Genomic DNA, 27,037 nt, shown 5'->3' on the forward strand with positions numbered 1-27,037 from the left:
GCAAGCCGATGTGTCAGAGAAAGCGCATTTCCAGCCTGACTTTTTCAACAGAGTGAAGCCTTTTCGTGCCCCTCAATATGTCTGTTCTGCAAACCCTGTTTGAGTACATCGATAAGAACCAGGATCTCTATGTTAAGGTAGGTAGGTGGGGAACCACCATGTTGTGGTGCATTCAGTATAATGTGGGGGAATGAAAAAGGGACAAACAACACAGGAACAGCTGCAGAACTGCATTGGGGCAATTGTTGTTTGGGTTAGGGGTTTACCTGGGACTTTTAGTTCAGTAGCTGCTGGGACCATTGGTAACATTTTTAAGTGTGAGCCCCTGTTAGGATTCTAGTTTATAGGTGTCTGAGCTACAATATTGGGTAATAAAATAAAAGCATGGTCTAGGTCTAGTTACCCCTAGCAACCAAGCATCAGCTTTTATTTGGGCTCCTGATGGGAAGGGTATATTGTTGTCTAGACTCAATGTTTATAGGTATATTATCATCATGCATTTTATATTGGCACAGGATATGTCTAGTATATAGTGATCTGTGCAGAACACAAGAAACGTATTTAATTAGGAGATAATTTATACCTATTCTATTAAGTCAACTTGTTAGTTTCTACCTGTGTGATAGTGTGTGAATACTGATCATGTTGCTTTATAGATGGCATCACACTGTTGCATACTTTGTATTTATCTATTTTAATAACCCCGTTTGTATTAATCCATTCTACTGTTCAGCACTGCGTACATAAGTAGTGCTTTATAAATAAAGATATACATATGTATACATTGGGGGTGTGCCAGTTACTCTTCGTTGCTATTTGCAGTGTGATGACTGGGCTATCATTGTGAAAGTTAGATCACGGGACATGCAGATTGTTGTGTGCAGCAGAATATAAACCACAGGATGCTGACACAGTTTGCCTTAGATTTTTGTTTTGATTTTAAAATAATACAATATATACTATACAGGAAGTGCTGTAGAAAGTGGAGGTTGGTCTAAAACTGCAGAAGGCCAGTAAGGCCAAAACTGTGACCATATTGTGTGCCATGTGGCAAGATGCAAATTTGTAATTTGGGTGCCTTCCATTGGAAGGGCTTTGGCAGTCCAAGTCTGTCTGATCAGTCAGCAATGCAAAATACCAAATTCTTTTTCAGATAATAAATTGGTTGTGTAACCTAGTCCCTATACCTGCACAACCACATTGTTTTGTAATTCCCTATTGTTTGTCATATGTTACTTATCTTTTGACAACAGAGAGTAGCCCTAAGGCAACTTAAGGCAATTAGGGCAACTTATCATGTTCTGAATAAGTCATTATTCTTAATTAGAACTGCCTCTCCATGAACCCCCATCAGGGATTAGGGCATAAAGAGGATTTGCCATCAGCCCCCAGCATAAGGGGGCATAAAAACAAATAAATGTTCATGCATTTACTTACAGATGCTAACTGGGTTTTTCTGCTTCTCCTAATTTTAGAGACTGGCAGAATGGGTAGCAATCCAGAGTGTTTCAGCCTGGCCAGAGAAAAGAGGTGAAATCAAAAGGATGATGGAGGTAGCTGCAAAGGAGATTGAGCGTCTTGGTGGTACAACTGAACTGGCAGACATTGGAAAACAAAAGGTATGGCTGGGTACAGGTTATATAGCAAGTTTACAAAATATCACACACACCTATATTTATATGAGCAAGTCTCCTGAAAAATAAAACACATTTAGTTTGGGATCTAATGCTCTTCAACATTTTCTGTCTACTTTTAAATGCATTTACTTAAATTTGCCAGTAGCTTTATCCTATAGGGCAGCTGACATTGTAAGATGTACTGGTATGACGGCAACGTTAAAACTCTTATAATATATTTTAATAGCATCAGTTCCAGTTCCATCTGTGCTCCCCAATCTCTGGCAGGCTTGTTCTATTTGCTCATGTTCACAGTGCTTAGATCAGCATAAGTGTCAAGTGATGATATGAGACCAGTGCAAAGGCCACAGATACAGCCTTTGGGCTCTTACATGAGCATTCCTGTGCACTTTAATGTATTCCAGTACAGGGGAACACAGGTGTTAATGCAGCCCTGTATTTTAGTTAATACTCACTGTGGTGCATGCAAACACTGACCATAGTTAGAATTCATTAAGTACCTTGTATTCTATATTCCTTATATGTATTCAGTGTAATTGAAATAGCAGTATTGGGGAGCTCAACTCTCTGTTAACATAACCAAACGGGTATCAGGTGCAAATACTGGAAGAACCTCACTTTGCATGGGGGTCAATATCCAACAGCAAAAAAATCCAGTATCACACTAAAGTTGCAAGCCGTGCAAAAAAGTGTTTTATTTGCCCAAGTACATACAAAAAACAAGAGCTCTTGTTTTTTGTATGTACTTGGGCAAATAAAACACTTTTTTTACACGGCTTGCAACTTCAGTGTGCTACTGGATTTTTTTTCTACAGTGTAATTGAAGGCCCTGCAGCCCTACTAGAGCTTGAATGGCAGCCCAATGGCTGCACAGTAGTTAATTTATTATATATATATTAAAGGAACTGAAAAAAATGCACCTTATTGATACCTGTGTAGAGTAACAGTAATTGTATTCAAATGGTTCTGTATACATTTTATGTTTCTTTCATGTCTGTTGTTCATATGTGTCTTTGCAAGGTGCATTTTTAAACCTTTCTGTGTTTATGCATGTATTGTACATGCCCTCCATAGTGCTCCAGTTATACCAGGAGCTGTTGTGCTGCATGGCAAAAGCATTAAAAACCCTTCACAAAAAATATCTTTATGAATTTACAATTTGAGTTAATAATAATGAGTGCAAATGCATAACGTTGATAAATGGCTGTGCTTGCAGCTACCTGATGGCACAGAGATCCCGCTGCCTCCCATTCTCCTTGGCAAACTAGGTTCAGATCCTGGAAAGAAGACAGTTTGTGTATATGGCCACCTGGATGTCCAGCCAGCCGCTCTGGAAGACGGGTGGGACAGCGAACCCTTTGTTTTGGAGGAAAGAGATGGTAACCCTATACAATTTATATTAATAAATCTGTACTAAAGCTTGTTTAAAAAAAATCTGTTCTTATTATTATTAGAATAATTATCTTATTATAACCTTACAGATTTTTAAACAGCTGCAATCTGTGGGAAGAACCACGTTACTGGTAGTTAAAAAAAAATATAAAAAACAACCAGGACTTTGCACCAAACATAGGCATACCCACTTTTTGAAACATTACATGTTTTATGCGAAAATGCTGACACACTAGTTTTTTTTTTCTTTCAGTTTTTCTTTTGGCAGATTTTAAAAACAGCATTTAGGCCATTTACATGGTGCATTTTTTTTCACCTCCATAGAAAAGTTTATCCACCGCACACCCCCCTCCTTCGCCTTTTAGGGCTCTGGCACACGGGGAGATCAGTCGCCCTCGGCAAAACTCCCTGTTCGCGGGCGACTAAGGGAGATTAGTCACCCGCGAACAGGGAGTTTTGCCGCGGGCGACTAATCTCCCCGTGTGCCAGAGCCCTTAGGGTGGATATTGGTAAAAACGTATGTGTCAGACAGCAAACTGTTCCCAAAAATATGCAGAATTTTTTGCTTGGTTTGTTACTGTCCCTTTCATCCAATCTAGGTACAAAGAGAGTGAGAAGGCTCTGATCCCCTCCCCCATCAATTATATTTGCTGACTATTTTAAAAATGGTCATTACTCTTCAGCACTTTTGTAAACAATCTAATCTTGTCTGATAAGAGCCTGCAGCAAGTGGACTATTGGAGCAATTCAGACCAACAATATAAGCACTGATTAGCCTGAATAATCAAAGACCAAACAGAAATGCAGACCTTGTAAATTTTCATTAGAAGTGATATTCATTCCATACTATCTTTTTAAATTCTTATTACTTTTGTATGCACAATAACTTGGCTCTGTGCTAGTGCACATGGGGCAGATTCTTGCTCCGTATGTTATCCTCATTCTTGTGTGGATTTTCTGCTAAGCTCTAAAAATATAAAGGCAGGTTATTTGGTTTCTGATACAACTGAGCATATTGTGTGAGAATGTAGTAGAAGCCTTTAGATCGTAAGCTTTACTGCCTCACCTTTCCTCTAAGTCCATGACTCAATCTTGACTAATTTTCCCTGGAATACTTTTTGATAGTGTTGGACTGGCACATGAGCATTATAGTACAGTTTGCTTCTTTACTATAATGCACTGGTCCAGGACAGTCTAAAGCATGTGTCAAACACAAGGCTGTGGGCCAAATACGGCCCTTCTGGCTGTTTTATGTGGCCCCTGGTGACTGTGCCTGACTGTGCAGCACCAATTGCCTGACTGCACTGTGACTGTGCCTGACCGTACAGTATCTTAATAAAAAATTTGGCCAACGACTTAGATTTCAGCCCACTTATTTGATTGAGTTTGACACCCCTGGGATCCCTGGGAACCAAAGATCCCATTGGATTTGGTGTATCGCAAAAAACCATAATAGATAACAGAACTTTTCGAAAGATGCTTGAATAATTTTCTTAAATGGTGGACATACTGTAACTTGTGCCACTTCCACATAGTGTGGTACCAGCTGTCTTTCACTTAGCAATACATGTTTTCTGCACGTACTGTAATAAATAGCTTTTCTTACAAGAACAAATCATGTGCGTTAAAATAAAATATGCGTGTAATTGAAGTATTAAGCAAATAAATATGTTGCCTTTGTACATAAGAAAACTGTGCTATGATAACATTGTGTTACATATAGCATGCATACATACATACTAGCATGATCACTGATTACAGACAGTTATAGCATTTATAAGATAGCTGCTATTATCATGTTTCTAATAATATTGGGTCTGATTTTTGCCTAGGCAAGCTGTATGGAAGAGGCTCTACAGATGATAAAGGCCCTGTGCTTGCATGGTTAAACAGCATAGAAGCTTATCAGAAAACAAACCAGGTAATAACTCATGTAGTATATGATTATTGATTAAACTGAACAAAGTTTACATTATGCTGCTTGAAATTCTGTTGTGTAAAAGTCATTCACAGTGCAAAAAATGCTATTGTTAAAGAGGCCATACATGCTACATCCTGCCAAATACTAAAAGTCAGCAATCATGCAGATCTTTGCCTGATTTAACCACCCAGGTGTTAGGCCAAACTGAGAAGATCTAATTATTTTGTCTCAGATAGTAACATTCCTCTGGCCTCTAATTGCAGATAGAAAGTTACCCAACCTGTTGCTATTAGATTCTATTCTTTCTAGACAGACCCCAAACTGAAACTACCTTCCCTGGGGCACATTGACATATTGATTCCTGGGCTATAATCCTGAAACCATCTAAACTGCCTGACTGATACTCTATGTATAATATAGTATACTATAAACTTTTCATTGACACATAGTTTGCTTTCTTGTTTTCCTTTATTTAGACCAGGGATCCCCAACCTTTTATACCCATGAGCCACAGTCAAACGGAAAAAGTGTTGGGGAGCAACACAAGCATGAAAACAGTTCCTGGGGCAGCAAATAAGAGCTATAATTGGCTATTTGGTAGCCTCTGTGTGGACTGACAGCTTATAGAAGGCTTTGTTTGGCTTTACAATTGGTTTTATGCCATCAACACTTGCCTCCAAGCCAGAAATTTAAAAATAAGCACCTGCTTTTAGGCCACTGGGAGCAACATGCAAAGGGTTGGGGAGCAACATGTTGCTCACGAACCACTGGTTGGGGATCACTGATTTAGACTAAAGCTGGCCATACACGTGGCGATCTAACGATGTTTCTGGTCGCATGAAACATCGTCAGATCCGCCACACACAGTCAGGGCTGAAACAGCAGATAAGGAGGTAGAAACAATAGGATTTCTACCTCCTTCTGCCGATTCAGCCCTGTGCTTGCATGGTTAAACAGCATAGAAGCTTATCAGAAAACAAACCAGGAGGCAGATTTTGGTCAGGCGCCTTCTATGGCGCCCGATCAAAATTTTGTAACCTGGCCGATCGGCGAGTCGTCCGATATCAGCAGCTTCCTGCGATATCGGTCGACTCGCCGACATGCCATACACGCACCTAATATAGTACAAAACGAGGTTTCGTACGATAGTATCGGTGCGTGTATGGCCAGCTTTAGAACTTTAGAATAAATAATTCACAATGGCTAAAATCAGTTGTGAAAAACAAATCACAGTTGCTTTCAGAGAGGAGATATGGTCTCTGTATAAGATAAGGCCAAGCTTCTAATCTCTTTTTATTGACTTCCTATACTGATCTAAGTTATATATCACTGAATTATTCAATAAGAAACATTGTAAGAGCATGTATATCTGTAATTTTAAAAAGGATTGTTTTGCTACCAGTATGGATTCATGCAGCCTAGTTAGCCTAGTTCTCTTTCCCTCTTGTACAAATTTACTATAAATTAATATAGAAATACAATTACAAGATTTCTGTAATTGAAATAGTATTGACCAAATGGTACAATGAATCCAATCCCATGTCTATAATATAGAAATTAATTGGTTATAATATTGCAATAGTGTTGAATATAAATCACTTTAATAAGTAGGCTATATCGTTATTTTTACATAAACATTAATTAAACATATATACAGATTATTCTGCACATTTAGCCATATCTATCAGCATATCTATAGTTATGGTTGTTTTGTTTCATAATTGCACTGAGGTAGCTTCATCCAAAAATGGAACAGCACACAAATTTTCAAGAAAAACCGAGTGGTAGTATGCATGCTCTGTCAAGTTGTTCTGCACAACATATATATTGTTATATAAATCTATACCTGATCAGTTCAACTTACTGCTTGCTTTCTGTGTACCCTCCCTAGGATCTCCCTGTCAATCTCAAGTTCTGCTTTGAAGGAATGGAAGAGTCTGGATCAGAAGGCTTAGATGACCTTATATTTGCACGGAAGGATACTTTTTTCAAGGGTGTGGACTATGTTTGCATTTCAGACAACTACTGGCTAGGAAAAACTAAGCCCTGTATCACTTATGGTCTCCGTGGCATCTGCTACTTTTTTATCGAGGTAACTCTTGAAAGAAGTTATACATATATAAGGTATACACATTTTATTAATAACAGTCACCATACAACTTGGGCAGCATGGTGGCTCAGTGGGTTGCACGGCTGCCTTGCAGTGCTGGGGAGTTTTATTCCAGGCAAGGAGTTTGTATGTTCTCACCGTGTTGGTTTCCTCCAGGTACTTTGGTTCCTACCATCTCCTAAAAACATAAAGACAGGTTAATTGGCTCCTGGGCCTAGTGTGTGCCTTTGTCTGGGGCAAGGACTGATGTGAATGATGTATAATCTCTTTAAAGCACTGCAGCAATGTCTTGCCAATATTTACATATCAGGAAGCAAAAATACAACTTCACAGCGCCATTACAGAATGCAGGGAACATAATTGCGCAATATGTCCTTCAGTGGGAAAATCACTTCTACAAAAAAGTCTGGTAAATGCTTTTTGCAGCATCAGATGTTGATTTGACACGTCTCCCATGGCTGATAATAGTAACTTAAAATGACAGAATGTGCAGCCATACCAGTATTTTTTTTTTTAATTAGTCACACCATTCCTTTTAAATTACAACATTTGGTCTGCCCAACCCCCATGCATTTAATATTATTCTTTTTTTATTGCAGCAAAATATTTCACAGAGCTTTAAAATGAGATTGTACATTATTAATTTCAGTCCCCCCACCCAGTGTTTAGGGCATTAAATAATTTCACCTGAACACTCGGCCAAAACTGACATTCGGCCTGGAGTTTTTAGAAGTAGAAATAGGTATTCTACCTAAATCTCATCCTATATATATGGCTTTGTGCTCCCAGCTCCTACTCTAGGTATGCTTGAGCTGAAAAGGGCAAATAGGGAAACTAGAGCTACTCCATGTTTGGTTCTTGCAAGGAAGATAACTAGATTACCAGTGCACAGATAATTCCTTTGTATTTGACTCTGCTTATCTGTATCTATTTTGCTCATGTCAAAATAAGGTTTGTATATACACTTATCCCTTTTATGAAAACTGTTTTTTTTCTTAGGTGGAATGCAGCTGCAAAGATCTTCACTCTGGGGTATATGGAGGCTCTGTGCATGAGGCAATGACCGATCTCATTGCACTTATGGGTAAGACACTAAAGTGCACGTTTAAAACAAACCACTTTTATAAGTAGGCTATATCATTACTTTATTTAGGCTGTTTGAAAGCAAATGTATGGTAGGTTGCTATGTCTCACTAGAATTGCATCAAACTCATAAATATAAATGGGCAATAGTGAAGTATCCTGCCATCTCTGCCTCTTACATAATGTGGGAAAAGTTTAAATATAACATATTAATTCTTATGCTTTTGCAACTTTCTATCAGAATCTTATAGAGGTTATATACAAAGGGCAATTTCTTCACTAATCTCAAACTTGAAAATCTATTCCTTCTAAACAAGCAATAAAATGCATGCCTTAGCTGTTGTGCCATATAAAAGTAAGTAATTCATTTAATTATTTGCATGAAGTACTGTGCAAAGTCCAGCAGGCAGATACATCTGTTACAGATTAAAGGGTAGTTCACCTTTAAATTCATTTTTAGTATGCTGCAGACTGTTATTCTGAGCCAATTTGCAGTTGGTTTACAATTTTTATCTATTTTGTATCTTTTACATTTTTTATCTTTTTTCTTTTTTTTCTAAAGGTGAACTGTCACTTTAAATGTGATGCCCTCAAGCTGTGAAAGTAGTGTAAAAATAAGGACAAATCTCTAAGAAAGGAGTATTAATGACTTGTAAAATTGGTTTCAGATAGGATGGACAATAATATTAGAAGGAGCACATGTAAAAAATATAGGTGCATAGAAATGCAGTGGTACCCAACAAGCAATGTAGTGTTCAGCTCTGGCCTTCATGCTGAGCTGAGCTTTCTACACACAATTGTTGCTAACTCAAAAATGTCTGTATGTATACACTTTATGTTATATAATTATAATTGCCACATACACTTTCAACAGTTCAGTGATTGATATTGCATTGCCCCAGCATAAAAACTTGTATATTGCACAACCTTATTAAAGGAAAAGGCACCTCCATATGATGCTGTTTTTTGGAAAAGCACTCTTCATGGACCCTGTGGCTAATGCACCTTTTTTAAGACTCTGGTTGCCATGTTGGTATATTAGGTACTTAAAAGGCCTCAGATGTTGGCTATGCACAATACTGACCATTAGAACTTAAACTATAGTAGTAAACAGAAGTTTTTTGTAATCACCAACTTCTATAAAGAAACGTCTATAATGAAGAACTCTGTTTTGAAGGTTTTGTTTTTTTTTCTTTCTCCTGTATTTAGGGAGCTTAGTAGACAAAAAGGGAAAGATCCTAATCCCTGGTATTAATGAGGCAGTGGCACCTGTTCTGAAGGAAGAGAAAGATATTTATGAAGCAATAGAGTTTGATCTAGAAGACTTTGCAAATGATATTGGAGCTGGGAGACTTCTTCATGAATCAAAGGTATTAAAAAAACACACAAAATGAAACAAGTATGCATAAATAAAAATTTTTAAATCAACGAAAGAGCCAGATATTTCCTTTTCAGATACTGAGGTGCATGTATCCTATCTTAAATGCTTGGATTCCGTAAGCATAGGCAGAAATACCTACTTAGTACAGGCATTCTGGATAATGGGTCCTATACCTGTAGTAGCTTTAGCCTGTGAGATTTTACCATTCACCACCCCCCCTCGGGTTTTCTTGAGGGGTGGTTGGAGCAGAAGCAGTATGTTCTGGAGCATATAGAGGAAAACCACTGATATAATAACTGTTATTGGCTTTATGGCCATGTGAGCACAACTTTGTGTGCTTATTTTTTTTACAGTGATGATCTTGCACATGAGTAATGAATGGCCAATAAAAAATGTCTGGCAAATGTGTGGATTAATAATTATGGGGTTTACTGGTGTGAGGAGTTCTAAGTTCTAAATTAGTATTAAATTAAGAGGTAAAAACTCATACAGTGGCTTGCAAAAGTATTCGGCCCCCTTGAACTTTTCCACATTTTGTCACATTACAGCCACAAACATGAATCAATTTTATTGGAATTCCATGTGAAAGACCAATACAAAGTGGTGTACATGTGAGAAGTGGAACGAAAATCATACATGATTCCAAACATTTTTTACAAATAAATAACTGCAAAGTGGGGTGTGCGTAATTATTCAGCCCCCTTTGGTCTGAGTGTAGTCAGTTGCCCATAGACATTGCCTGATGAGTGCTAATGACTAAAGCTGGCCATACACGCACCGATAATATCGTATGAAACCTCGTTTTCATTAGTGGGGTCACAGTTTGTCTGCATTTTGTTCAACATTTCTGTGTTGCTGTAGGAAAAGATTCTGATGCACAGGTGGAGATTTCCATCCCTCTCTCTCCATGGCATTGAGGGAGCCTTCTCTGCAACCGGTGCAAAAACAGTAATCCCAAGAAAAGTGATCGGAAAATTTTCCATAAGGCTGGTGCCCGATATGAACCCAGACGATGTGCAAAAACAGGTAGGAAGAGTTTCTTCTTGTATTTGTATGTTCTGGTCCCCATTGCAATACCTTTACTGTCATTAAAGAAAACAAATATGTTTTCATTCCATATTTCTTCAGAAATACATGAATGGCTTTGACACCCTCTGGTTATTTTCTGCACACTTTATCTGTTTGCTATGTAAACATGTACCGTTTCCAGCCTGAATTATTGCTCCCATGGCTACACAGCAGCATATTTATATAAACTATATAACTAAGTTTATTAGTATGCATCTCTGAGATTTATTTATAAGTGTTAATGGCACAAGGGAGCCAGACAATGGATGTGACATGACCAAAGATGACTGCTACCAACTCCGCTATGCAGTTCTGTATTTAGAGCACAGGTGGTGCTGTGGGGGGCCTTTTACACACTGACAGGGATGCAAATGGTGAGGGAGCCCTGTGTGAGGCTATATATTTAAAAAAACAAGATTGATGGGGGCGGATTAGGTCTCCTAAAAATTAAAGGGCAAGGAAAGGCAAAGTCACTTGGGGGTGCCAAAATGTTAGGCACCCCCTAGTGACTTTAATCGCTTACCTTGTACCCTGGGCTGGTGCCCCTGTTAGGAGAAAACAGCACCAGCCCGGGGTACCTGTAGCAGAGCGCTTCCTCCTTCCGGCTTCGTTTTGGAACGACTAAAGACAGGTGCATGTGCAGTAGAGTGAAAAGCCAACTTCTGTTCTCTCCGAGCAGGAGCACCAGCCTGGGGTAAAAGGTAGGCGATTAAAGTCACTTGGGGGTGCCTAACATTTTGGCACCCCCAAGTGACTTTGCCTTTCCTTCTCCTTTAAGGCATATGGCACAATGCATAGCACATTTTGACATTGTGGCGCAATGTGCTGTCTGTGGCAGGTACTGTCAAGTACGGATTGCTTAGGAATGCTTACTTTTGGTGTTCCCAACCAACAGCACTAGAGTCTGGTATACACAACGCATTTCACATTCATCTAAATGGGAATGGTGGGTCAGGGACACCTGCATATTCTTCCCTATACAAGCAAAAGTGACATTCATATATCCAATCAACAGCTAGGCTGACTTGATTGCATATCCCCCTGCTACTTCTGGCAAGGACCGTTACAACATGCCCACCCCTCATTTGAAACAGGGAAAGTGAATGTAGATCTATAGAGAGCTCCAATAAAGGGGCCATTTTAATGATGATGATTATTTTTAGCCCAGAGTGAAACTGGCACCATATATTATTCATTTTTGCTAACAAGATTGGGGGGATTTTCAGTTATGCTATATGTTTCCTTTAATTTCACTAAATCACTGGTTATTTTACTTAATTAATTTTCATGTCTGTGTTTTTAAAATAATATTTGGCTGGCTAAAGTGGCAAAACACAATTGTGCATTTTATGTTTTGCTTAAATTATTCCATTGGGCTAAAAGAGTTGCTTCCTTGTCTCCATCTTTTTTTACTGTAACTTAAAATATTTTGCTATGTAGGTGGAAGACTATTTGACCAAGAAGTTTAAAGAGCTGGGAAGTCCAAACAAGTTCCAAGTAACAATGGGCCATGGAGGAAAGCCCTGGGTATCTGACTTTAATCACCCTCATTATGTTGCTGGCAGAAAAGCAATGAAAACAGGTATGACTCTTTGTCCTGAATAAAAATACTTTTATGAAACTATACTATTAAATTAAGCTGGCCAAAGACACTAAGGTTGGTCACGCACAGCAAATCCCTTCTCTGCTTTGCGTCTCATACAGTGTTGTGTACACCAGTATTGCTATGAAACTGGTGAAAACATCCAATGATAAATTGCCTCCCTCTTGCAGAAACTGAAGCATGTAGTGGCATGTGACAAGGAAATGGGGGGGAAAGGTGTTCTCCCCCACAATCTCTTTTTTTTTTCTTTATCTCAATCCACTGAAACCCCTGTCTGCCTTCCATGGGGACAATAGGTCTTGAAACACTGTCTGTCGTTGAAACTACAGCAAATGGTAGTGTCAAGGTCCCCATACACGGGCAGATTGTAGCTGCCGATATCGGTCCCTTGGACCAATTCGGCAGCTAATCGGCCCGTGTAGGGGCAGAAACGAGGGGCCTGGCCGACTGATATCTGGCCTGAAATTGGCCAAATCTCGATCGGCCAGGTTATAAAATTCGGTCAGATCGAGGACCGCATCGGCTCGTTGATGCGGTCCCCAAACCGCCTGCCCCTTGCCGCCAGTATAATTCAATCAAATTATTTTTTTTTTAACTACACGCTCCCCGATATCGCCCACCCGTAGGTGGGGATATCGGGTGTAGATCTACTCGCTTGGCGATCTCGCCAAGCGAGCGGATCTCAGCGTGTATGGGGACCTTGGGGTCAAGCAACTGTGACTGTTTTGCATCAGTTCATTTAATATAACATTGCACAATAAACTAAAAAAACATGGTATGTCCAGAAGAAACTGTGGCTGTTTTATGCCAAGTATGCACATTTTAGATAAAATTTATAAAAACTCTTTTAAGCTGAGTATTAATGTATAGAACCAGCTTTCATTATGTACTAGAGTTTACTTAAGGCTGCCCAATGAAAATTGTTTTTTATGATCAGCTATCTGATGTATAAACATTTATATTTCAGTTTTCAACGTTGAACCCGATCTAACAAGAGAAGGTGGGAGCATTCCTGTAACTCTCACCTTTCAGGAGGCCACTGGCAAGAATGTTATGCTGCTACCTGTAGGCTCTGCAGATGATGGTGCCCACTCTCAGAATGAAAAGCTGAACAGGTAAGAGAACCTGCCTCTTTGCACTTTCCTCAAATGGCACATAGAAAACTTCTGATTTTAATTACATGATTTAGTGGCTAAACCTTCCACAAAAGACAAAAGATTCTAGTTTTAGATAGATTGGCTTTAATATTTTTTGATCTGCTGCTTCAACATCCATCTCTGTTTCTGTAAATGAAAACTCCTGTGATGTGTGAGGTATTTTAAATCTAATATTCCTGCATCTTTTATATGTAGTTGCCATTTAAATCAAAAGCAAAGTTTAATTGCAATTAAATTATTTTGCCTAAATCCCTTTCTGTAATTGAAGGCAAATATGATGCCTGATCTACTAGGGCACTTAGTTTTTTTGTATTGTTACACCAAAGCTATCACTGGCACAAATGAAATATGCTTGGACTGTGAGGTACAAGTGAGCTAAGGAATTACGATTATTACTCACTCAGGGATTATCCCTTAGTGGAGAGTTCTATCATTGCTACAAGCATTTAGATCTGATCTGTCAGTGGTAGAAAGCTGGTTTTCTTGCAGTCCTTGCTAAAGGTGTATCAAAATATGTGTTGTCTTTATATATTTTTGTTGCTTTTCAGGTCCAATTACATTCAGGGAGTTAAGCTTCTGGGTGCTTACCTGTATGAAGTCTCCAACCTGGAATAATTCTGCTAACTGCATCCAATAGACATACCATCCAATTCCAATACAAGTCAACAGAAGACCATTTTTATATACTGTATACTGGGAAATGCAATTAAACAGACCTGAATGACAATGTTATGGTGTTCATTCTTTGTTTTTTAATTACAATCGATAACTTCTGTAAAGTGTAAAAAAAAAAAATAGCCCTTCAGATCTGCACATTATAATCTTGCTAGTAGGGTTCAGTTTCTAATGTGAGCTCTCCTACGCTGGCCACCTCCATGTCATCTTCATTCCCTACTCGCTTGTTTGTACCTTCAGAGCACTGAGGACTCGGCACAGGAATTTTAGTCAGCTGTATCTTCCAGACCCTTAAAGGAGAAGGAAAGTCATTTTGGCATTTTACTGCCAATAGATTTACCACATTAGTGCTACCTAGAACAATATATTTATTCTGCAGAAACCATTAACATACCTGAGTAAACCGCTTTAGAAGCTTTCTCCCTTTGCCTTTTTAAATGAATCATGTAGAATTTTAGTGATGAACTGCTCCATAGCAGTACGCTGAAAAGGCGACGGTTGCTTGAATTCCTGTGTGCACTGACCCGGAAGTTGTCTTTGCTTTGGAGGGACGACCTTTAGCACTTCAGCTTTTTATCAGTGCCTGTAGTTAAAATTTATGTTTCTATTCCTTCAGACAGTTTGGGGGGTAATGTTGCGATCATAAATTTAAACAACATATGCTGATAAAAGGCTTAAGTGCCGAAGGTCCTCCGATCCTCCCATGTGAAGACAACTTCTGGGTCAGTGCACACAAGAATTCAAGTACCTGTCGCCTTTTCGCTGTGCTGCTATGGAGCAGTTCCTCACTAAAATTCTACATGAAGCATTTAAAAAAGGCAAGGGGGGAAAGGCTGGGCCTATTATTAGAGATGTTTTGTGGCTTATAAGGTATTTAAATATCTATGTGTTACTGTTCCTTTAAGATAGCAGCTGCCATTTTAGGTAGCTTCCTTCCTGAAGTCTCTAGCCCTTATAGCTGAGATCACACATTGCTAAGGTAGGGGGGAGGGAGTTCTTAGCATTCTGTTGGGAGGTGGGAGCAGGAGAGGGAAGGGGAGGGGAAGGAGAGGGGAGAGAGAAGAGACTGCGCAGACTCTAGCCAAGGGAATTAAAGATGTTTCTGAGAAACACTGGAACATCATGTTTACAAAAAAAGACAAGAAATGCCGTGTTTCTTTTGACAGATAACTCAGTGCAGCATTTCTGTGAGTGCTTATGGCTGTATTTACATAGACCTTTCTGATAAAGATTACTTAGTTTTTACCTTTCCTTCTCCTTTAAATTTATGTGAAAATATATCATATATCAATATATTGATGCCTGAGGTGACAGCTTTTTTCAGATGTAAGTTTTTTGGGATTTTGATCAAATTTTGAAAATGAAAATTTTGGTTTCAGATTTGGTTCACTATTTATTATGTTGGGTTGAAAAACCCAACCTACTGTTCTTCGACTTCAGCTTATTCTTCGGTTTTTTTTTTCTTCTTCTTGGCGCCCTACATTTTCTATACACTACTCCTCCTACAGTTTTAGGGGTACAACACCCAAACTCTCCACAAATTTCACCCATTGACTTTAATGGGGAAATTGAAACTTACAGCTTTGAGGCTACACTCCCCAAACTTGAATCATCATGGGGTCTGCCTGAATGAATATATGATGACTGTTGGATGGCCAAAAGTGGGTGGAGCTGTGAACATCCAATGAGACCTATTTCAACTTGCTGCCATTCTCACAGTAATAACACCAGGGCCCTCCCACCAAACTTTGCAGAGTTAGGCACCAGGTAACTGCGATTCAAGGTTAGAAAAAGTGGGCAGAACCACCAACAGCCAATCAGATTTTACCTATTGACTTTCAATGGGGAAATTCAACCTGCTGCCATTCTCACAGTATTAACACCAGGGTCCCCAAACTTTTCACAGTTGGTCACTGGATGACTACGTATTCAAGTCTTTTTTTTTTTTGTTTGTTTTAAATGGGCAGAGCCACCAACAGCCAATTAGATTTCACCTATTGAGTTTTATTGGTTTGATGCTAGGGTCCCCAAACTTTGCACAGTCAGTCACTGGATGACATACTCAAGGTTAGAAAAAGTGGGCGGGGCTGCCAAAAGCCAATCACATTTATTTTTATTGTTTTCAATGGGGAAATTTTAACTGCTGCCAGTCTCACATGTTTAATATCAGGGTCCCCAAACTTGTGACTACATTCCAAGTTTAGAAAAGTGGGCGGGCCAACAACAGCCAATCAGATTTCACCTATAGACTTTATACTTTTAATTTAAACTGCTGCCATTTATTAAATATTAATACTAAGGTCACCAGGTAACTGCTGTTCAGATTTAGAAAAAGTAGGTGGAGCTACCAACAGCCAATCAGATTTTAACAATTGATTCTTAATGGGGAAATTAAACCTGCTGCCATTCTCAGTATTAACACCAGTGTAGGTAGAGCCACCAACAGCCAATCAGACTTCATTTTTTTTATTTATTTTTTATTCATTTACTGATGCCATTATATAAGTATTCCAGGGTTGTTAAACTTTCCAAAGTTAGTCACTGGTTACTAGCCGTTCAAAGTTAGAAAAAGTGGGCGGAGCCACCAACAGCCAATTACATTTCACCTATTTACTTTCAATGGTGAAGTGTAAAATGCTGTCAGTCCCCAAACTTTGCAAAGTTGGTCACTGGGGACTGCAGTTTAAAAACAGGAAAAGTGGGTTGGGCCAATAACAGCCAATCCGATTTTATCCATTGAATTTTATAGGTTTAAATTTTAAATGCTGTCATTCTCACACTATTTATGCCAGGGTGCCCACTGTTTGTCACTGGGTGACTTTGACTCTAGGTTAGAAAAAGTGGGCACACCCACCAACCACCATTTACCTATTGACTTTTATTGGTTTAAATTTAAATTGCTGCTGTTCTTTAACTATTAATCCTAGGGTCCCTAAACTTTGCAGAGTTAGTCACTGTGTAACTGCAGTTACAGGTAAGAAAAAGTGGGCGGAGCCACCAACCATCAGATGTCACTCATTGACTTTCAGTAGGGAAAGTTAAGTTACTGCCATTCAGACACTATTAAAACCAGGGTCCCCAAACTTTGCACAGTGGTTTTTACTATATAACTGTGGTACAAGCTTAGGAAAAGCGGGCGGAGCCAACAACAGATCAGATTTCATTCACGTTTTTCAAACTAACATGAAGTTTGTTCTCAATCTTTCCTTTCTAGTTAAAATTGTAAGTGGATTAAGAAGATTCAGGATTCGCTGTTATACAAAAAAGCTGACTTCAGAGCATCCAAGCTAGACGTGAATTAAATCCTAGTTTTACAGGCCTATTCTTATTTAGAAATGCACCACACAGGTATAAATGCTATTCATCAATGTAATTGTTGATTTGGGGGATCTGACAGTATTTTCTGTTCATACTCATCTGCTCTGTACTTCTGCCTGGGGATTTACGCTCTTTTTGTGGCACAATCTACTTATTGAACAGCAGATGTACATCAAGACATGGGAAGTGAAAGAAAGAGATGAATGCAAAAATGAAGATTATGGGTCACTTTTTTTTTTCACTGTTTTTCATCTTGCCCTTTATATTGTGCAGCTCTTTGTGCTCCAAAAATAGAGCAGCGCTACATACACAGGGCTTGAGACGGAGGTGGGCAGTGTGTTTTGTGCCATGCCATTAGTGCCAGTGGGAACAATCTGGAACAGCACCAATTGTATTCCTTTTTAAAATGTCTTCTTATTAAGCTAGAAGCTTGATAAAAGGCCACACATGGCCTGAAATGTTGCTGTAATGCCCTAAGAAGTGTGCAATAAAGGCATTTGAAATAAGAATACAAGTGGTGTTGTTCCAGATTGTTCTTGGTTGGATATACTGATGGGGAGTGGTCACTGGAAAACCTGCACTGTTCTAAAACAAATTATGGTGCTGTGCTGACTACTATCTACAAAATTAGTGCCAGTGGGTTCAGTGCTCACAAGGACATGTTAGGCTGATGCCACACCAGGCGTAGGGCTGATTTTTTCGGCAAGCGGAAAAACGCTTGCCGAAAAATCAGCCCTACGCCTGCTACTTGTGCCTGTACACGAATGAATGGGATACGCTCGGGTGCAGGCACATGTAGCCGATATACGCATGAAAACGCGTGAGAATGCAAAGTCTCGCAAGTAGCAGGCAAGTAGCAGGCGTAGGGCTGAATTTTCGGCAAGCGTTTTTCCGCTTGCCGAAAAAATCAGCCCTACGCCTGGTGTGGCATCAGCCTAAATTAACACAGCCCTGCCTGCAATTAGTAACACGGTTACTATGAGAGTCAAGATTAGGCTGCAGTTAGGCACCTTCCTACTCAGTCTGGTTTAAGTGGATGGTAGCAGCAGGCTAGTTAGAATAAGGTTGCAATAGGCACTAAACACTCAGTGCTAGTCCTAGTGTTGGATCTAAGCACAGATCCATGATACAGGCTGACAAAAAAATCATGCAATTTTAAGGATTCGGTTCAGCCAGAGGCAAGGATTTGGAATTGGCCATTGTATAACATACTAAAAGTTAACTTAAAGGTGAACCATCCCTTTAACCTGAGCATATAAATGATGCACAAGTTACGTGGTGGGTGGATGCGCCCTGCTTGATTTGAGCAGAGCTTGATTGAGGACATGCTGAGGGTCAATCTATAGTCATCTGGTAGTATTTCCAAAGCATAACAATTCTATATAAAAATAGCTACAGAATGGACGCATGATGACATGTCACTAGTGTGGGGTGCCCTCTAGTGGACACTTAGACCTGCAGCGCTTGCAAACCATCCTCATTCCAGTGGAATAGATCAAGTGCTGTGACCTAAAGGCACAATCAGCATATCTGACCTGCTGCCCTCCAGAAAGGCAACCCTTAAAATTGCCAATAGCTTTTCTGTAGGGGGTACCTGAGAGATGTGATTCAGCAAAAGCTGGAGGGACAAGTTTTTTTTGTTTTTTTTTTACACCTATGCAAGATGATGTAGACATTGCAGTATATTAGCAATTGTATTGCTGGTACACAAACATGGGTTCTGCATTTGCACTTCTGACTACCAAGTGTGGGCTCTGCTTTTGTAATACTGGCTAACCAGTATGGGCTCTGCTTTTGTACTGCTGGCTAACCAGTATGGGCTCTGCTTTTGTACTGCTGGCTAACCAGTATGGGCTCTGCTTTTGTACTGCTGGCTAACCAGTATGGGCTCTGCTTTTGTACTGCTGGCTAACCAGTATGGGCTCTGCTTTTGTACTGCTGGCTAACCAGTATGGGCTCTGCTTTTGTACTGCTGGCTAACCAGTATGGGCTCTGCTTTTGTACTGCTGGCTAACCAGTATGGGCTCTGCTTTTGTACTGCTGGCTAACAAGTATGGGCTCTGCTTTTGTACTGCTAGCTAACCAGTATCGGCTCTGCTTTTGTACTGCTGGCTAACCAGTATGGGCTCTGCTTTTGTACTTCTGGCTAACCAGTATGGACTCTGCTTTTGTACTGCTGGCTAACCAGGATGGGCTATGCTTTTGTACTGATTTGGCTAACCAGTGTAGGCTCTATATTTATTTATTTATTTATACAGCTGGCTAAGCAGTATGGGTTCTGCATTTGAACTACTGGCTAACCAGTGTGGGCTCTGCATTTGTACTGCTGGCTAACCAGTGCAGGCTGTGTATTTGTACTACTGGCTAAACAGTGTGGGTTCTGTATTTATACAGCTGGCTAACCATTATGGGCTCTGCATTTGTACTACTGGCTAATAACTGTGGGCTCTACATTTGTACTACTGACTAACCACTGTGGGCTCTACATTTGTACTACTGGCTAAAAAGTGTGGGCTCTACTACTGGCTACCCTGCTTAGCCGTGACTGGTTCTTCCAATCAAAGTGGTTATGTTGCACATACTGCATAATATATTGCTTTTTATAACTATATGAATATCATTGCTCTGGGGTGGTGTAATAGTCACAAGCAAGTGACCAGAGAAGTGCAACTAACTAAGTCTCAGTTATGAAGAAAGACTGGCCAAGTTGGGTCTGTTTACACTGGAGAAGAGGCGCTTAAGAGGTGACATGATAACTATGTATAAATATATAAGGGGATCATATAATAACCTTTCTAATGTTTTATTTACCAGTAGATCCTTCCAACGGACATGAGGGCACCCACTCCGTTTAGAAGAAGGCAGGTTCCGTTTAAATATTCGGAAAGGATTTTTTACTGTGAGAGCTGTGAAGTTGTGGAATTCCCTACACGAATCAGTCGTGCTGGCTGATACATTATATAACTTTAAGAAGCGGCTGGATGGATTCTTAGCAAGTGAGGGAATACAGGGTTATGGGAGATAGCTCTTAGTACAAGTTGATCCAGGGACTGGTCCGATTGCTATCTTGGAATTTTTTCCCCTCTGCAGCAAATTAGAGAGGCTACAGGTTTTTTGCCTTCCTCTGGATCAACTAGTAGTTAGGCAGGTTATATATAGGCATTATGGTTGAACGTGATGGACGTATGTCTTTTTTCAACCCAACTTACTATGTAAGTGTGCTGACATTAATATGATCTCCAGCCTATCAGAGCATTTCTCAATGAGTTTCCATGAACTCTCCCTTGTTATCCCTGAGTCTTTATTTAGGGGGTGCAAATCGGGGAGCTGACCTGGAGCGACAGCAGCAGTTGGAGGTGTGAAATAGCATGTGTTGGTGTCTCCTCAACTGTTGATGAGATTAGCACCAAACAGCAACCAAAGGCTAATAGGGAATACTTACATAGCAAAATGAATATGGGCTGATCAGACTTACATTAAACTGCCCTGAGTGTTATAGGCATGGAGTGCCAGCTTCACAGGTTAAATAAGCGTGGGTACAGGGTTGGACTGGGGTGTCTGAGGCCCACCGTGGCTGCCACCCCAAGGGCCCCCGCCTCAGTTGCACACCCTGTTCCTTACACTTGCGATCAGCAAGCCCTCCATGCATGAGTGCACGTACATAGCCCACACGTGTATGAGCACACATTGCATCTCTGTACTTTTATTTCAGCACAAGTTCAAGGCAGGGAGCAGACCTGGGCCAGCGGGGCCCATCAGATTTTCGATCCTATGTGGGCAGGGACCAATGTCTTAGGGGGGCCCTGGCCAGCACTGTTAGGGAGGCTTGGGGGAAAGCCATCCTCAGGGCTCATAATTGGGGGAGGGGGACCCAAACATTTTTGTTGTGAGGGCCCCCGTGATTTCTGATGGCTGCCCTGCTCATAGTACAAGCTGATCCAGGGGCTGGTCCAATTGCCATCTTGTAGTCAGGAAGGTTCCCCCCCCCTCTGAGGCTGGAAAGGCTTCAGATTTTTTTTTGCCTTTCTCTGGATCAACTAGCAGTTAGGCAGGTTTTTTTTAGACATAAAAGGTTGAACATGTCTTTTAACCTCAATCTAAATATGTATAATTTTAGTGCTTTGTATGCTATATCTGCAGCAGCCATATTTTTAAGTGAAAAAAAAAACAGATTTTAAGGTTAAAATCATAAAGTTTAGTATCCCATAACAAATCAAATGCTTACTTTCAAATATAATAAAAAGCAAAATGCTGATTTGCTGTACCACTTACATTGCCCTCTGTATATCAGAACTATACAGTGGCTACACAGAGGAGGATGAAACTTCACTCCAACATCAGCACTATCCCACAAAAGGCCCAAACAGGCCCAAACCAGCCCACTAAAAAATGACTGTCTATGGCATCTTACAACAGCCTCTCCCAGAAGCCACAAATTGCTAGTCTGGGCCTGATGACAGCCAGGGACAGGCTGGCACTAATGGCAGGGTTCCTTTGCATTAATGAGTGGGCTTATGCTGTATTCATGAATGCTGGCTCATTGGGTGATCAGGCGCTTCCAGAAAGTATTAGCAAGGGCAAGGAGCATATATAGGCATAGGTATATATGGATGACATTCATTGGTGCAAATGTTTGCTTCCAGTTTAGCATGCCTAATTTGCAGTTGCTTTTGTAAGTATGTCTTTGGGTGTTGCCATTTAATCAGATTCTATATTTTCTAGCATACAGACTTAATAAAGAAACATCTGTGTTTTATGTTAGGTTAGGGCAGTACTGCCACAAGCTCACCAGGGTGGTGGCCAACCAACGGTCTCTTTGCTCTATGCCCCATCAGTGCCTTAAGCCATGTGTATGCCGACAGTATGTAAAGATGGGGGGGGGGCTGGGAAGCAGCCCAGCATTGGCAGTTGTTGACATGGGTGCTGACAACTGCTGTGGAGGGTGGTAACAGTTCCTGTCCATTTAAGGTGTCATTTTCTGACATTAGAATGTTCCATTTATACAGATGTAGTTTAAAGGAACAGTAACACCAAAAAATGAAAGTGTATAAAAGTAACTAAAATATAATGTGCTGCTGCCCTGCACTGGTAAAAGTTGTGTGTTTACTTCAGAAGGCCTACTATAATTTATATAGATAAGCTGCTGTGTAGCCATGGAGGCAGCCATTCAAAGGAGAAAAGCCACAGGCACATAGCAGATAACATATAAAACACTATTGTATTCTACAGAACTTATATGTTATCTGCTATGTAACCTGTGCCTTTTCTCCTTTTTTCCAGCTTGAATGGCTGCCCCCGTGGCTACACAGCAGCTTATTATATAAATTATAGTAGTGTTACTGTAGCAAACACACCAGTTTTACCAGTGCAGGGCAACAGTGCATTATATTTTTATTACTTTAAAGCTCTTTCATTTTTTGGTGTTACTGTTCCTTTAAGCGATGTACAAGTGTAGTGTACTAGTGACCCTTTATTGTTGGTTAGCAACACTCCAACATGAAACCTAAGGAACTCATTTCAACTCCTATTAACAGGCCTGGACTGGCAATCTGTATATTCTGGCAATACTGGAGGGGCTGCTATGGCTGCATCACTTTATATTGGGCTAATGGCAAGCTCTGTGTACTTGAAATGCCAGGGCCTGATTTAAAACTTAATCAACACATGCCTAATTAAAGGAGAATGCAAGTCAAAATTTAAAAAGCATACTGCCCAATAGTCCTCCTATTGTTTAGTAAAAACGCCACACTTTTGGCTCACCTAATCAAATATTTACTCAGTCACACTTACTTCACATTTTCTAGAACAGGCAGCCATCTCTAAAAAGGTATTCTCCCTTCCTTTCCCTCCTTGCTTCATACTGCACATGTGTTTCATTCCCTCCCCCCTCTGCCAGATCCACTTCTGATTGGCTGGTGGGCATGTGTAGCTCAGAACAGGAGACAGGATCAAGTTACACACATGCTCAGAGAATAGGAAGGCTGCCGCTGGCAGCCTACAGGAAGGACAGAGAGATTTCAGTGATGTCACTGTAGTCTTCACCCTGCTGTAGGCTGCCAGCACCATATCTCAGAGAAGCAAGCAGGGATCTGGGAATTTAGATATGCAGTAAGTACTTAAAAAGAATGCCTTTAGATTTACTTTTAATTTATATTAACCTTTCATTGTCCTTTAACATTTGCCACTACTCTTACAGAATCTTGAGTTTTTACTCTTTGTTCCAATATCAATAAGATATAAGCTTTATACAGTCATATGTCTATAGATTGTTGGGTTGGTCACTGGGCTTGTATTTGGTACAATGCACTAAATTTAGGGAAACCAGAGATTATTCATGGGAGCTTACTGCATTATAAATGCACCCATCTTAAATGAGTGCAAGGGACACCTGGCAGCACTAAAAACATGGTGGTGTGAATTAATTCCCATTACAAGGATTTGTTGCTCAACCTCATCTGAAGCATAATAGGCAGCCCAGATTTATTTTCTTTTATGGCAGGTGTGGAAAAGCATCTTTCAGCAGAGGATGATGGGAATAATATTAAATGGCCCTTTTGAAAAGTCCAAACAGCAATATCAATGGTTAGTTTTACATCCCTGATTTAGCATAATGCTTCTTCCTCTCAATCAGCACACTTATGCCATTTATTTAACAGTCTCTTCTAGGTGCAAAGGGTATTACTGGCATGTCTTTAGTATGGTCCTTGCTAGGCCTGAAATGAACTAAGAGTATTGACATGTTATATACCATTTTTATGTGATATATGTTTCAAATTAAAAAGTGTCATTCAAGGCCTTGGACACTGACCAAAACTCTGGCCTCACTGAAGATCAGAAGGAATGGGTTCAAAAATGTATAATGCTGTGTAAATGTGGAGGCCCAGGGCCAACCAGCAATTAGATTTCAACAGTTAGAAAACCAAAGCAAAGCATTTGATTGCCTGCTATGAGCAACATCACCCGTAATGTTTTACTCCATTTTTTACACAGCATGATAAATAAACCCCTAAGTGTCTCTTTTTACCCACTTCTTCCACCCCTGCTCCTTAATTCCACCTTCTCTTCTCATTTTACCCTTTTTCTTTGCACTGCAGTTCTCTATCTCTGGCAATACTATGGTACTACAAAATGCAAGAACACCATTAAAATATACTGTATGTTAAAATGTTTATTTGTAAACTTTACATATTAGATTATATTATATATATTAGAGAAAGCTGCACTTTGTCTAATAGTAGTCCACCCCTGCCTTTTGCTAATCGCTACCTTATTTCCCCTGAAATCTCCCTACTTTTAATACTTAAGAGCCCAAGATTATCCTCCTTGCTCTCAGATTGCAGATGCCATCTTGATTCATATTTTCCTCTTGGAGTGGAATAGCAGAAACCCATTTAGCTCACATAGGCAACCACACAAAAAGGAATGATACAGAGAATGGAATTATAAGATACCCTACCCGAATGATGTTAGCAATGTTGACCGCAACCACACCTTTGTGATGGTGGCGACCCTGCAATACAGAGAGAAAGGCTTAGCTGAACAAAAAAATGAACTAATTTTAAAACCACACAACTTTTAACAATTTTTAAACACACAAACAGTTGAAGACCAACTGCAAATTGTCTCAAATAATGGTAAAAGTCTACATACTAAAAGTTAATTTAAATGTTATGTGTGTATGGCAACTTTTATGGATCATGAGCGTTTCTGGGGAACCATAGTCAGAGAATGGAATCATTTATAGCGCTATGCACAAAATTTTAGTTCCCCCTACTCTCTAACATATTGGTTGGTACCTTGTATACATCTCCAGTACCGTCCTCTCCAAGGAGCAAATCTACGGTCAGCCGTAGATTTATATGAACTGTTTATTATAAAGTAAAATCAACTGTTTATATTGTACACACAATGGGTGTGGCCAAAATTTTAGTACTGTTCACTTGTGTTCATGGGGGGCCCCATATAAATAACTTATACAGGGCCCCAAAGTTGCTGATGGTGACCCTGAACCTAATTATTCAATAGTGACCTACTGTAGTGATCAATGCCCATCACTATCCACTGCCCCCTCCTTCATTACCCTACCCCTTTCACTTAGAATTATATATAATGGTATCATTGTATCCTATTTAGACCCCCCCCTTTAGTCCATGACTGATGCAGTCCAGTCTTCCAGAACCCTTATCCCTTACACATCCCACCCTTTGTTAAGGTCCCCATACACGGGCCGATTATAGCTGCCGATATCGGTCCCTTGGACCGATTCGGCAGCTAATCGGCCCGTGTATGGGCAGAACCGAGCGGCCTGGCCGACCGATATCTGGCCTGAAATAGGCCAGATCTCGATCGGCCAGGTTAGAAAATCCAGTCGGATCGGGGACCGCATCGGCTCGTTCATGCGGTCCCCGAACCGACTGCCCCATGGCCGCAAATGTAATTCAATCGTTTGGCCCCAGGATTTTTTTAAGATACTTGCTACCCGATATCGCCCACCCTTAGGTGTGGATATCGGGTGAAGATCCGCTCGCTTGGCGATCTTATAGTGTATGGGGACCTTTACTCCCCCCAACCAAAGAAATACAAATACTTCTCAGAACTAGGATGAAAATGGCCACAACTTTTAATTAACAAGTGTACAAAATGAAACATTATATTGACTTTAAGACCAGAAGTCTTACAAAAAATGCACCAAATTCAGGAATGCTTGCCACGCTTTGAATACTGTAATGGGCTATCTGCAATTTTTTTGAGGCGCAACAAATTTTTCTGCAAAAATTTTCACAGCAGTTTCCTGAAACAATTCGCCAATGCAGAAATGTGGAAATTCACTGCGAATCCATGCCTGGCAAAAAAATTTGCTCATCACTATTGCAGACGACTGGGCCCATCCAGAGTTCTTTCAGTGCCAAGTTGTTACACTGCTTGCTGGAATCAGGCACAGGCTGAATTCTAATTAGGCCCCGGCTTTCAGGTATACAGCGGCCCAAACAGCCTAGGGGTAGGGTTGCCACAATTCTGAAAAGAAATACCAGCCTTTCATTATTTGCCTTACTTCCTAATAATATTAGTTTTGGACCAGGTAGCCCTAGCTAGGGTAGGTGTTTTTTCCCCACCTCCCTCAACAGACTTGGGACATTTGTCAGGACAATCTACCCAGCAGGTGAGGGCAATACTATAGATCTTCACAAATTTCTTGTTGAACACAGGGGTAGTTGTAAGTTACAGAAAAGTCCCATAGCGAAATATTAATCTTCAGCAATAAAGTGGTGGATACTGACTGAGGCACACTTTCAGCCTCATATACAACTTGGCATTAGCTGTTGGCCCACAAACGATAGTGAGGCAACTACAACAAATATAATGTCGTGTGAACTCCACTGACCCGCCTTTAGTCTTTCGAGCGCATGAACTCATATGACTGTGTGACTGAGTCAGTATGACCTCTCCCCCGCTTACTGGAGAGGAGCGCCGTGACAAAGCTCCATTCACCCCCAACCTTACACCGTCACATTAGGTTCCGTAGGCTGACGCTACTAAAGTCACGTGTACAGTATATTAACTCGCCATTCGCGCTCCTGTTAAACCAATTATAACAGGCACAAAGCTTGATCGCTTAAAAGTTAGCCAATCAGAATCAAGGTAGTTTTCCCCCTTACTGCCTTTCCGGGCCGCCTTAGTTTGCACCGTCCCTT

The 27,037-nt window shown here is 40.3% G+C and overlaps 1 protein-coding gene and 1 long non-coding RNA gene across 4 annotated transcripts; one reads left to right on the forward strand and one right to left on the reverse strand.

The window, feature by feature from the left end:
• On the forward strand, positions 1–14,079 carry cndp2 (CNDP dipeptidase 2 (metallopeptidase M20 family)). 2 transcript variants are annotated; one of them, NM_203958.1, is given in 11 exon segments: positions 1–137; positions 1,476–1,619; positions 2,854–3,016; positions 4,862–4,950; positions 6,842–7,042; positions 8,060–8,144; positions 9,353–9,513; positions 10,386–10,550; positions 12,033–12,174; positions 13,163–13,310; positions 13,901–14,079. In NM_203958.1, coding segments are annotated over 11 exon segments (1,425 nt in total). In that variant the 5' UTR covers positions 1–77; the 3' UTR covers positions 13,968–14,079.
• LOC105947636 lies at positions 7,071–26,939 on the reverse strand. 2 transcript variants are annotated; one of them, XR_004223338.1, is made up of 3 exons: positions 26,728–26,939; positions 24,802–24,855; positions 7,071–7,238 (listed from the first exon to the last, which is right to left on the reverse strand). It is a non-coding gene; the product is annotated as an uncharacterized LOC105947636 (long non-coding RNA). The 2 variants fall into 2 exon arrangements; XR_001171058.3 differs by lacking the exon at positions 7,071–7,238 and adding an exon at positions 14,178–14,317.
• Positions 26,940–27,037: the final 98 nt, after the last annotated feature.

This window comes from Xenopus tropicalis, chromosome 6 (assembly GCF_000004195.4).
Source record: "Xenopus tropicalis strain Nigerian chromosome 6, UCB_Xtro_10.0, whole genome shotgun sequence".
NCBI classification, from domain to species: Eukaryota; Metazoa; Chordata; class Amphibia; order Anura; family Pipidae; genus Xenopus; species Xenopus tropicalis.